This window comes from Stylophora pistillata, chromosome 7 (genome assembly GCF_964205215.1).
Source record: "Stylophora pistillata chromosome 7, jaStyPist1.2, whole genome shotgun sequence".
NCBI lineage: Eukaryota > Metazoa > Cnidaria > Anthozoa > Scleractinia > Pocilloporidae > Stylophora > Stylophora pistillata.
The window spans coordinates 25,842,568-25,856,322 of record NC_142525.1 but is presented as its reverse complement, the minus strand read 5'-3'; the positions used below and the strand labels follow the sequence as shown (position 1 = coordinate 25,856,322).

At 35.9% G+C, this 13,755-nt stretch overlaps 1 protein-coding gene across 2 annotated transcripts; it reads right to left on the bottom strand.

Moving 5' to 3' along the window:
• Window positions 1–117: 117 nt before the first annotated feature.
• Window positions 118–11,811, bottom strand: LOC111335596 (inositol hexakisphosphate kinase 1). Of its 2 annotated transcripts, XM_022941552.2 has the most exons (7): window positions 11,413–11,811; window positions 5,948–6,179; window positions 5,073–5,161; window positions 4,758–4,829; window positions 4,241–4,330; window positions 3,338–3,513; window positions 118–1,955 (listed from the first exon to the last, which is right to left on the bottom strand). In XM_022941552.2, the coding sequence occupies exons 1-7, from the start codon at window positions 11,597–11,599 to the stop codon at window positions 1,404–1,406; spliced, it is 1,398 nt and encodes a 465-aa protein (XP_022797287.2). In that variant the 5' UTR covers window positions 11,600–11,811; the 3' UTR covers window positions 118–1,403. The 2 variants fall into 2 exon arrangements, with proteins under 2 accessions (XP_022797287.2, XP_022797295.2); XM_022941560.2 differs by lacking the exon at window positions 4,758–4,829 and having other exon boundaries at window positions 11,413–11,810.
• Between the last annotated feature and the right edge of the window lie 1,944 nt (window positions 11,812–13,755).

Genomic DNA, 13,755 nt, shown 5'->3' with positions numbered 1-13,755 from the left:
TAGCCAATTGTGGAATTTCTGTGCAATTGTAAAATAGCAAGTAATTTGCTCGCTGATATTGGACATTTTTTAAATGCATTACATCATTTTAATTTGTACAAAATAATGACAAATAAATACTTATGAAAGGTTTCATTTAATTCATGTGAACTTAGTTATAATAAATAGCAACAAGAAACCATTTCTGCTGTAACCCCATCCGAACTAATTGCCAATATTGATGAAATCCTTGGATATTATAGAGCATGAACAATATTTGAATGATCCACATAAAATTGATAATAATTTCCATGTTTACAGTGCAACTGCTATTACAAAAGTCACTTAGACAAAACTAAGCTATATGATTATACAAAAGGTGCAGTGAATTCCAAAATTTTGATCCTAGGTACTGAATAGAATCATCATTTGTCTTGAACAATGTGATTGGTAAAGGGAAGTTTTGTAAGTGACCCTAATTGCAGCAGTGGTATTAATTGTGACCTTTACCACTTTCAGTTTCATACTTACTGTGTATTCTAGACAGAGCTGATTAATGTCAAAGGTATGCGGTCAACAACATCGGCTCGAGTGTGCAAGGTTTAAAATTTAGCAAAATTTGCGAAAACAATAAGGAGCTGGCATTTTGAAGCCAAGGCATTTTGTTGTCATCAAAGGCATTCTCCCATTTCCAAAGTTTTTAAAGAGAAAATTAATTTTTGAAAATATTTAGGGGGTGTACAAGGCTTTTCTAAGTTGTTATACAAGAGAGAGGTTGCAAGGAAGACACCTCAAAACAACAGAATAGAAATCAACCAAGCAAATGACTCAAAACCTGTGTTTCCATGCCAAAACCTGGCGTGTGCATATATACGTTACTCAGCTCTGTCCATATTCTATATATTGAACATAACCATTTCAATGAAAGCACAACATTTCTCCTTAATAGTGATCAGAATAGAAAATATGGTACTACTAAGCTGCCTTGTGCAAAGATTCTTTGGGTGAATCAAAATTATTAATATTCTGTAAGTATACATAATTAATACTAATCAATATGAATATTCACTTTTGTTTTCATAAACTTTAATTTCAACTGAATTTTTTACCATTTATTTTGTGCATTGATGTCAATTAGAAGATTGTTTTACTTCATCTCAAGAATTAGTATCTCCTACAGAATTTTGTATTTTGGGTCCAAACCTGCATGCACTAAAATATACCAAAGTCAGGTACCAGGATATGAACATACCCAGCCTTACCAAGGCTGGGGTCAGAGTTCCAAAATTCAAACATTGAAAAAGAAATTGATAGAAGGGATCAGGCAACCAACCAAAGACCCAACATGAAAGGGGCAGGGACTGCACATTAATTTGGATCAATTAGTTTGTTGATATTCTCAGGTTGGAACTTAATAAGGATTATCATAGGTTAGAATCAGGACTGGTGTCTGTAAAATCATGGTATTTTTCTTGGATATCTTCCAGAAGTCTTATCAAGTTCTTGAGACCAAACAAGTAGCCTGTGTCAGGTCCAGTACGGGTGCGGTCCCCAGAGAACCCACTGTGTGTTGTGTGAGCAAAGTCAATCATTCGGACATCAACCTTGCAGCGATGACTGAAACACTGACTGATATTGTTTAAATTACTGTGATTGCTGGTTGGTGTTTCTGCCTTGCTTTGGCCTTTTTCTCTCTCTTTTGTAGAACTACAACTCTTTGTTGTTTCAACTGAATCGTCCATGTCTCCTTCATACATTAACAACAAGGAACTTGAGTAGAAACGGAACGAGTGTTGCTTCTCAATGACTTTGTACAACTTTCGAAGCCTTTGAAGTAAAGGTTCTATTAGTTCTGTTCTAAACTGTTGTCCATTGTGAAGGAAAGTAATCAATTCCTCTTTGAAGCCTTCTTCACGAAGCTTAAGTCCATGATATTTGTTGTGACACATAAATCTTCCTGAATTCTTTTTGTATACCTTGGAACAAAAAAAAAATGTGTAAGTAACAAATCAAGTTATACTGTATTCCCATGGATACTGCTAACAGTTGAAATGGGTGCCAATGTGATATGGTAAAATCTAAAATCAAGTTTTGTTTGTGCATCCAACCAAGAAAAGGGCAACTGATATTTGGTGCCAGCTGTTACACAAAACTGGCTAAAAAATTGTGTTTAACTTTGAAAATTGGTTGTCTGCAAGGTACCACTTGCTTCTTCAACTACAAGTTTCCAGTTGGAATACAACTATAGGTGGATGACTTCTGAAGTTCATTCAGTGTTCAATGTTGCCCTAAAAATCAGCAGTTAGTTAGTAAAGGGTGAAAGTTTCTAAAGAAACTGTGGTGCTGTGTCAGTGGGGGTTAAGCAAGGTAATTTGGTTATAATATCAAATAAGTTGAAATTGTAAATTGGCCAACACAAAGAGTTAAAAAGCTGATGTTTTGAGTGTTAGCGCTAGTAAGGCTGCTAGTTTGTAAGTTAGTCTTTTGTAAGTTAGTCTTTTCACAATGGGTCAACTAGCATGCATGGTTCATCAGTTCCCTTCTAGTCTACTCCACTGCCTTGTTATGGTCTTTGATTTTTATCAATTTATTGTTGTTGCAATTAGTAATACTATTATTATTAATATTATCACTATTGCAGTAAATGGTTTGAACCTGGGGGTAACATGTGAAGGTGTAGTCTAATCGTCTGGGTGAGTGTAGTCCTGAGAAAGACTGTTGTCGGTGGTAGTGACTGACATTTCGACAACCTGTGCGGAAGTCATCATCAGAGTCAAGTGATGATGACTTCCGCACAGGTTGTCGAAATGTCAGTCACTACCACCGACAACAGTCCTTCTCAGGACTACACTCACCTGGATGATCAGACTACACCTTCACGTTATCATCATTATTATTATTATTATTATTATTATTATTACAGATTTTTTAATTCACAATGCCATGGCAAATATAGCCTAGATGTTTTTAAAATTTGTTTTTACAGTTTTTTAGAGTAAGAGTGTCATTTCCCCTTTCATATATTTTTTTTAATGTAATTTACTTTTATAAGGATAATTTTGATGCAGGTATTTTTTAAAAATTCTTTTTATATGAACTAGTAGCTGCTTTCGCGATTTTTATATGCAGGTCGTTTTCGTTATCAAAGTTAGTTTGGGTCTGATACGAGTCTGATCCTATAGAACTGAAAATTATTATCTTCATTATCATGTAATGATGTAATTGCAGTGAAAATGGAATAAATAATGCATGATGGTAGATTCAAGAACATTACATTAGTATGACAACACTCTTGGCCATTAAGTACTTTTAGGTCAAAGAATAAATCAATGTGCTTAAAGCACATTAAAAATCTCACCTGCATACCACATGCTCTTATTCCAAGAGTTTTTGACGTAGATTTTTCTACTTTGGCAATAAGTCGATCTCTTTTTTCACCAGTTGCATCGTCTCCATGTTGCCGCGTTCCCATTTTTAAGTCCAGAATACAAGGTGAAGAAAATTGGAAAGCCACATTTTCCAAAACAATGTATTCTAGGTTCAGTTAAGATTAATAAACAGCATACCAGTATTTATGTCAAAAGAAAGAGAAGCAGTAATTGAATGTTCCAAAAAAAAAAAAAGATATGGCAAGGGTTCAAAAGTGGTACCTTGTTGACAACTCATGAGCAGGCAAAGAAAATCAGGCAGTGGTGTTACTAACAACACAGCACGACTAGCAAAGTTGCAGTGGAGTGACTAAATTTCCAATTTGTTGATTGAACAATCATGGGCTCTTTTTATTATCATGGTGATTGCATAAACTTGGTGTCCATACCAGTGATTAAATGTGGGCAAAAATAAGTCTACCATTCTAGGAAGGTCATTAAATGTTGTTATAAAGAATTGCAAGTATTTAGACATAAGATGATAAGCAAGGTTTATGCTAGCTACATGAGGGCATTTATAATGACAAAACATAGGGAGGTTTATATGTCATAAGTAAATAATGTGAACTGATCAATGCAGATATGATAACATGACGGCAGCCTATTGATACATTAATTAGCACAATTATCTTTTCTCTAGTTTGTCATGATTTTGTAATAATTATCATTAGTAGGTTCTTATATCACAAGTGTGAGCCAAGCTCAAGGAAATTGATATGTATACGGTACACAACTGGATTAAGGAGACTTACTCTTGTGGCTTTCACAGTCAGAAGTAATATTTAAGCTTAGAAATCAATAATTATTATAACTTTGCAGTTGTTAAAGGATACTGTGTGCTTTAGATGATGGGCCCAGTTTTCTCATTTTGTTTACTTCTTCCTTATGACAATGCAAACTCCAAGGATTTGCACCTGCACTCCCTGAAAGTTAAAGAAAAAAGTTACCTAACAAGGCTGTCATTGTTGAACTTAAGATGGGCCCCTACCCTGTTAAGGTATTATGGATCACTGTTCTTTAGAAATTAAAAACCTATAGATGCTTAAGATTTGAGGGCAAATGCTTACGGTAGCGATGAGTCATAAAACTTAAGTGGGGTTTAATACAGTAACTGCAATTACTGTAAAGTCAAGTTTTGGGAAAATTTTAGTTGAAAAAGCAATTTTTCATTGAAAGGAAGGTTTGATAGGACTGAAGTCACTGAATGGCCACACTTCCCTAGGAAGACTTAAGTTTCTTGATGTAATAAATCACTTCAAAATTCTCTACAAATCTTGTATTCTCATCTCTTGGGGAGAAATGATCTTTAAATCTTAGGAGTGAAATGGTGAAATGACATCAAGTTTCTACCATTAATGCTGTTCCTTCCAGTATAGCAGCTTGTGAAGATTTCATTCTCAGGCCACCCGTGGGAGGCATGATCTATAGAGGTAAAGCAAACAGTTGTTTCTACTGACAACCACCAATGCCTTCCCTGTAACCTGATCAGCTGCTATTGGATGGTAGCAAATTTATTTGAGACAAGTCAAGTAAAGGTATGTTTGCACGGCTGGTAATTGCCGATGAGGCTTCACTCTTGTTTAGCAACATAATTTTCCAAGAACTTGTCAGTGGCCAGATTAACAAGATTCCACCACATCATACGAGATTAAAACAACTATTTACCTGATGAGTGATCAGTCATATCTCCTGCATCAAAGAATCCTTCATTCCTAGTGCTTATGAGTTCTAGCTTTCCACTCCGAAGTCGCACCCTGCAAAAAAATTTTTCAGCCAGTTGTATGCATTCTTTGTCATTTTTGAGTGTCATGTCAGATGTTCCTATCCTCATGCTAATATGTGATGACCATTGTAGCTTGCTTCTACACTTGTCAAGGTTCATAATAGGATTAAGTTCCTCCCTTCTATAACCCTTTTTTAATAATAATATGTTATATGTTATTATTTAAATAAAGTTGTTATATAATATAATATATAATATAATAAACGTAAAATGTAATTAATATACGACTCAATCAAAGGTGGCCTTTAGTCAAGGTCAACAGACTGCATACACAACTTTTCGTACTATAAGAGGGGGTGCTTGTTCAAGGTGGGTAATTTTCACCTTTGTCACCAAGTACTATAAATACTGGCTCATAAGCTGCAGCTTTTTTCTCAAAATTTTTCTGCAGCTTATCTGCAAGAACATCTGTAAGTGAGTTGCAATTTTACATAAATTAACACTGGTCATCAAAAATTTATTTATGTTATATCAGTCTGTAGAGCAAACTAAATACAACTTTACAGTAGGACAATACATAAGGATAGAATTTTGTCATGATCGTTCTTGCAAGTTTGATGGCTCCTAAAAGAGCTATTTCTGTTCATAAGCATAGGCCTGTCCTTTTGAATGTTGAGAGATATTACACACGCAGAGAGTAACACTTCAATCAGTTCTGGGAATTAAAGGTTTAATATATGTCAGATGTTCACCTCTGGAACTATATTGAACAGAAGTTCATCTTAAGTCAACAAAAACATTATACTTCTTTGAGTACCTGTATGGACCTGTCTCTACTGATCCAACTATACCAACTCTTGGTGACCTCAGCTGGGGTGATCCCATCACTTCCTCTCCACTGCTGTCACTGTCTGAGGAACTACCATTTGTGCTACAGCTGAATTTGGAAGAGCCATCTTTATTTTGACATTCTAATGCTAACTTGTTTGGGTGAGCTGTCAGATGGATATAACCATCCTCGTCTTCTTCAAAGCTTACATAAACCACTCCTGAAATAAAGAAAAGAGACTTCCGGTCATGAATAGATTTTATTACAGGGTTTTCTGGAAGTTTGGAGGTACTCTAGATGCTCTTTTACTCTTTCACTACCAGGATCTCATTTAATTTTAATTAGTAATTCTTTGCACTGTCTGCCATACAATTCTTTATGATGTTAGCTTGGAGAATTTGGTATTGGATCCACTAATTATCCTCTTGTTGATATTTTTCTTAATTCTCATTCCTTTTCTACTTGATATTGTATTGATAATGTACTTGGGGAAATTATGTTTTGGTCACTCATGGAAGTTAAAGGGCTAAGACCTCCTTGACTAGACAAGCATTTGAATGGCCTGTGATTTACAAAAGAAAGTCATCATATGATTTCTTCCAGCCCACATTATATCATAAGAAAGCACTTATTAATTAACCTTTAACTAGAACAAAGATAACCTTTTTTTATCGGCTACCAGTGCCTGTTTTCAAAATAATCAAAGTGACTGCCAAAGATCACAAACCACAAATGAAGGTTTCAATTATCACTTCTTGTTTAACTTGGGTAAATCACAGCATAAACCTTACTCTAGGGTTTAACATTTGTCATTTTATAGCAGAGCAGGCATGTGGGAAAAACAAAAAGAATATAAAATAATGAAACCATTGATACTTTTGCCCCATTCAACAGTGTTTACTATTTGTCCTTAGTCCCAAAACAGAAAATGACCTAATAATAATAATAATAAAAATAACATTGATCTTTGGAACAATGAATCAAAATCTCATTTTCCCCTTCAGATTGTGCTACAATTCTTTTTCCTTAATTAACTATGCAGTTTTTCTCTAATGATGTATTTAAATTGTGCCAAGTAATTGCTTCAAAGCATAACATCAGAAACCTTGTCTAGAGCCAGTAGATTCTGAAAAATCCCCCTTTCTGTGTAGACAACCAAAAACAACGGAAAAGGGCTCAATTAACTATGCAGGGCCCAGTTGTGTAAAGGGCAGATAACGCTATACCCAACTGATAAATCGCTATCCAGCAGGTAGGTGATAGAAAAAACATGCTGCGCTAAAGATGTATCCAGTGGATAGGGTTACGTATCCAACCCGGCTTTGAAAAACCAGGGCCAAATGGTTAGAACATAGTATTATTGTATTGTATTTTAGCCAGACAGAAGTTCAAAACAACCTGTATCTCAATTTGAAGCCTTGCACTATTTTCCAATTCAACACTGCAGTTTTTTCCACAACAAAAAATGTATACCATTAATAGTGTTCTTGAAAACCTGAGTGACAGTACACAGAAAAATTAATTTTTTTTCATGGAATATCTTAGTAGTTTAACATTCATACTTAATATGCAGTTGAGTTCTCTCCTTTTGTGATTTCTGGCTTATAGCCACTGGCTATTTATGTTTCTGGTTCTTGCTATGACACTACAGACAGCAACAGAAGACAAAAAACATCTTGCAATCTTTATATTGATTGTGTATTTTATACTTTTAGCCCCCTTTCTTAAGCTCCTGCAAAGTAATAGGAATGTTCACAACAGGCAGACACTAAGGAAAAGGATACTATATTTAATCCTAAGTTGACTGTCTAGTTAATCTAAAATTATCATCTCCTGTGTAGCAGTTCTAGTAGATGAATATTAAAAGTACAAAGTTCAGCAGCAGCAAGCTTCTCTATTCTTCATAGTCATAATTACATGTGCATTGTACTAACACATCATTTGTATTTTTGTCCACCAATCTTTTTTTCCACTTTAATATTTCCAAAATTTGGAATCTTGATCAAGTTTTCCTACTTTGTGAAGAAGCACTGCTTCCAAAATTAATTACTGCTCAGTTTTTAAGAATTTTGACATTATTGGCAAAAAGGTTAGTTTCCGTGCATTCAATTTTGTGAACTTTCAAAAAATAATGATCCAAGATGTGGGGAACTCATTATTAATAGTGAATATTTCCGTCTAACCATCTGGCTAGTATGTATGCATTAAAAATTCCAATCCTAATATTTCAGATCACTAATTAAACGGTGCCAGACAAAACAGCTAGAATTGTGTAGCATTGGAAGATTTTAATTTTCAGTTCATACATTTCAAGAACTTGTCAGATTCTTTGAGGAATGAAAAATAACAAAATTGAGTCCTGATTGTAATTGGGGATTTTACCAACCTAACTTTTTATTGCATCTTCACTTTTTAATTAAATCACTTCACATAATCAGAACTACCAACAGAGAAAAAAAAAAACAATGACAAATTCAGGAGCTAACAGCAATGAGGATAGAGTGGCATTGCCACGAAAAAGTATAGAAGTCTATGAAATTCAATGAACACAGTGTAAAATCACAACTATTTAAACCCCAATTGGCTGGACCACTTCCAACTGGGGAGTGGGTAATTTAGCCATAAAATAAAATCATATCTCCATAACCGTTTTCTTGCTTTGGACCCAAGTGCAAGTACAGAGGTGGATGACTGAACCTACTGGACTTAAGTGAAAAACTTCCAAGAAACTATATTTCCAAAAACTACAATTAAATATTCTAAAATTAAATTGAAACAAAACCACTCAAAATCATGCAAAACCACAATGATATTATTGAAATTTTCAAAAACCACAAAACTGAAAACATCATTTGCATGAAGACTACATCTTCATGTATCTGCAAAATTTTTCATGTTTAAGAAAAAAGAGCTACAGTTGACCAAGTTATTTGAATTTTCCCAAGTTAGTACCAATCATTCTCTGCATTACATAATAATGACATAATAATAATAATAATAATAGTAATAATAATAATAATAATAATAATAATAATAATAATAATGACTTTATTGGATTACACAATTACTGGTAGAACCAGTAGTGATCTCATTGTGGTCCACGCAAACAACTGAAACCTAATTCAAATTGAACATGACGTTATTAAAAATTCCAACTGGCCGAAGGCAAATCAGTTGGCTATTTACGAGCATGGCCGAGGATTTGAACTCGCATCTACCATGAAACAAATCCAGGTAGTGGTCAGGGCGGGACTCGTACCCGGGAGCAGTGGATCGCGAATCTGACTCACTGACCACTCGGCCACACTGCTTCCTTTAATCACTCATTTTCTGCCACAAAAAAGCCTACCAAAAACTGATCTAATTTTGCAATGTTTTCCCACATCTGTGGCACGGAGGATCCCTTCTAACAAAATGTTTTAAAAATAGACTGTCAAAGGCTGCATGTGGCTACTGACCAGCTTCCCTGATGTGCATATTGTATCTACTGTGGTATTTCTACAAGGAATAGTTTTGATTTAAATCATGCATCCATGGATGCCACTGCGAAATTATTTTGATGTCTATCATCTTTTGTAGTTTCACAGCAGGAACTGAAAAGATTATATCTTTGGATTTATATATACATATAGCACAATCCAGAAACATAATGAACCAGTGGCTATAAGCCAGAAATTACAAAAGGAGATAACTCAACTGCATATTAAGTATGAATGTTAAACTACTAAGATAATCCGCAAAAAAAAAAAAAACAAAAAAAAAAAAAACAAAAACAATATATAATTAGCACCTGAAAACTTTTTCAGGTACAAATATCAACTCAACTGTGCTTCTTGCAGTATTCTTTAATCATCCAACAGAAAGATTATCAAAATCACATGTCTTGTAATCCAGTGCACAAATAGAAATGCCATTAACCTTGGCCGTGCAATTATCATTATTTTTTTTTGGTGGAAAGGAAAATAATCTGTCCCTCAGATTTTGACAGATTGGCAGCCATAGCAGGAGAACTTAACAGGGATGACAATTTTTTTAAATAAAAACAAACAGTTTGGTTCATACCATACATGCAATTTTAAAAGCAGGTCTCGACACTAACTTTTCAACTCCCTAGCCAAGTGGCTAGTGACAACTTAGATATGTTACAACAATTTCAGTTTGTTTACTTGCCAAACAACTGGCCAGTGGAAATCGAAAACCACTTGGCAAAACTGAATTTCTACTAGACTACGGCTAGTTGGCTACCGTTAGCGTCGAGCCCTGAATTTTTAAAGAGATTTTCTCAAAAAAAAAAATCCAGCAGTGCGAGTGACAAACAGAATTTTAGTGAGAAATGATGTATGCCTGTCGTTGGAGGGGTGATAATATTTGTAACTAAATAAGCACGAAACGAAAATAAAAACACGAAAAATATCATATCATACTGATAAATCCATGCCCACCGATTTAGTTTAGATACATTTTGCTATTTTTAGGGAAACGGGTTTAAAATAACATCGTCTTAAGCTTAACAATACTTAATCCTTCTCCTCGGCTTTGAGGCAGGATGTCGTGGGAATAATTCAGCGCAGAATCAGTCGCAATAGAAGGATGATTAGTAAACACTTTGACGTTACGTAATATTCAAATCATATTGCTTTGAAATCAACACTGAAATTTTTTTCTTTTTCTTTTTTTTTTTTTTTTAACTTGTAGGCGATTGAGATGATTTTAAGATAACAACAACCGAACAAAAGACCAATACGATTGAAAGGATTATTGACAATCAAAGTTAATGGTTGAGTAACATTTGCCAACAACGCACTTGTCCTCGTCGTTGCAAACTTAGTTACCACGATAAGGAACGAAAAATGCCGCATTTTATATCGTACACAAAACTTAAATACAGCGACGCAATAGCCTTGATTGACCGGTTCCGTTCATGCTGAATTACATGCTTATCAAGTTACAAGAAAACGCCAGGGTAGCTTTCTGGCATGGAGAGAAAATTGCTGACAGGAACAAAGATCACTGAAAACTAAAGCAGACTTAAACGACATCTGGGCAAAAACGTCTCGCAGTTCTGAGGATTGATAGCACTGTAATTTCTGCAAATAAAATACAGAGTCACTGTTCCCAATTCACTGCAGTTTTTTGGATAATCGCATACAAGCCTAAGGCAGAATTTCAACAATGTGGATGCGCTGCTGCAATGAATGATACGGTCCTATATCCTATTAGCATCAATATATCGATCTCGGAAAGCTCATTTTGACAAGTATTGCTGCAATTGTCTCCATAGCAAGGAGAGCAAAATCTGGACAATAATAGACAACTACGGTGTTTTGAAAACAGTTGAGAAGAGAGAACATAAAGAGATTACAAAAAACACATGAAATAACCACTAACGTTTGAAAATTCAAATTTCTACCCGGGGGAGAGCGACAAAAACAATTACGAAGTATTTGGCTTACCTCGATACTTCGGAGTGAAGGGGTGCATTTCTGATGGCAGTTCCTCATAAAAGCGATGCTCTCGTTGATTTAGAGGTTTACAGACAGACACATCGTCAAATTTCATCATGGAGGAATGCCCTCCGACTTGATGAACAAACGGTTCCAAAGAGACAAAATCTTGTTTCGCAACGGGCATCACCGCCATATGCACACAGTCTCTCCCTTAAAATACGAATTATTACAAGTACACTACAAACAATAACACTATCTTTCTTTATAAATAACGACACCAGTTTTTAAATTCACTTTCAGCGAAAGGAAACACAAGATGTACGTTTCCTTTTTCTATGTCACGGGATCTTATCAATAGCTTCGAACAACAAAACTTTCTTCGGCAACCTCTCTTTCTTTATGACGTCACCTAACTATTCCGTCACGTGAGATTAATACGTCAAATTGATTGGCCAGCAGGTTTATGCAAGCATGGCTTGCCCCTAGTGACTCCCCCAGAGGCACTCCCAGACGAATTTGGTCTTGACTCATTTGACTGACTCGTCTTCCACCAGGGAATATAAAACAAAGATTTCTTCAGTCAGTTTGTCGTCAAGAATGATCGGAATGGATCAGCGTTCTCAGTTGTGGTTAGAATAGGGACATTTTGATCGCGATTACAATTTAGGACTAACAATCGCTAAATGCGGCTTTTCGTGCAAATTTCTGATTGCTGTACGGAAAGATAACAAGCTTAAAATGGTGTACAAGTCAGAGGTACATGTTTAACATATTCTTGGGTTGACAGCTAGCGGCTGCATTGAACAGAGTGTTAGAATAACGCAACAGCATCGAGATTAAAAAGAAATGGAAACTTTTCGCCAGCGTGGAAAAGCGGAAAAGCCCTTACCCAAATATGTGTAAACAGCTCTTGAGATTTATTACCCGTCCAGATCAAATACCTGGTCGTTGTGCAGTTGTTCGTTATAACACCTCAAGGGGTGACGCACCGGAAGGCCAAATCATCAAGGATTGTTTGCCAGAAATGTGATAAAAAGGGAAAATTTATTAAGTCGAGGTGATCTAAACATGAAGAATAGACCGGAAACTCGAAGCCGCCCTTGAGACGCAAGGGGGCGGGGCTGGAGGCGGGGATATATAAATTCTTTGGAGTCCAGTTTTTTCTCGTCTTCAGAGGTCGAAGAGCAAAACTGAAAAAAAAAAAAAAAAAAAAAAAAAATGAACGGAAAACTAAAAGAATGAACAAAGTGTGTACAGGACGGACAACTATGAACTGCTGGGTAGTAAAAAATATGGCTAATAATACAAATAAGTTGCGTGCAAAGATGATACTTGAGGGCAGGATTCACACTCTTTTACCTTCCGGAAGTAAAATGATAACGAACAACAAATCCAATATCGCCTTTTTCACTTGACACCTCGACAGCAAGGTTATAAGCGCTCCTCATGAACGCCTGAAATTAGAGAAACTACATTTTGATGTCACCTTCAACCGTAAATAAAGGTGAACATCGACTTTCAGAGAGCCTTGCAATTTTACAAATAACATAACAAACAACCAGCCTACGTTTGAATAAACACTAAGTGGTCCTTAAACCTCAGAGTTCTGAGAATTTTAAGATTTCTGAGAATTCTTTTAGAATTTTAAGCTGTGGCAAGGTGCGCGGCGAAATATTGCTATAACGGTGGATGGAACCGGGGCTCATGTGAAAAAGTTTGTTGAAGTGAGAAATTTTGACGCCCTTTACCCCTTTTAAGATTTTTTGCATCTGAATCAAGTTGGTTGATAATTCATACACTTTCTGTAATGATCTAATGAGAGTTTCTGAACTGACTCGCGCTCTGGTCAAGAGGCAACTGCGCTGGCATATCCTGTTATGACTTGTCTTCCTCCGGAATTCCATCCATAGATGTTCGCAGACTAGCCAGCGCCCCTGCCCAATGCGTGTGTTTGCGTTTGTAACTAATACAGACCACACACGGGCGTGGTGGGGTGGCGTGTGTGTGTGTGTGTGTGTGTGTGTGTGTGTGTGTGTGTGTGTGTGTGTGTGTGTGTGGGAGGGGGAGGGAAGGGGGGAGTTGAGAGCTACAATCAGCGTCAAAATTATATTATTTTCTTTGTGAATCGGCCTCGTAATTTTACTTTTTTGCTCTATTCTAGGCAGCTCATTTGTCAGGGTGTGTTTCAACAGACTTGATTGAGAAAGCAAAATTTTTTGGTATATGAAAGAGAAATATAATCTGAAACTTACTGGAGTCTACGTAAGAACCTGACCTGAGTACGAGTTAACATGACAGACATCAATCAAATCGAGAGTCCTGTAATTCTTTACAAATGAAAGGTCAAAG

Bases quoted from the DNA above. Each gene is read 5' to 3' on its own strand.
- LOC111335596 (XM_022941552.2), bottom strand. From the start codon at position 11,599: ATGGCGGTGATGCCCGTTGCGAAACAAGATTTTGTCTCTTTGGAACCG. The intron at 4,830-5,072 runs GTAAATAGTTGT...TTACCTCTATAG, and splicing joins TATGACTGATCACTCATCAG to ATCATGCCTCCCACGGGTGG. The intron at 1,956-3,337 runs GTGAGATTTTTA...TTTTGTTCCAAG, and splicing joins TAAGAGCATGTGGTATGCAG to GTATACAAAAAGAATTCAGG.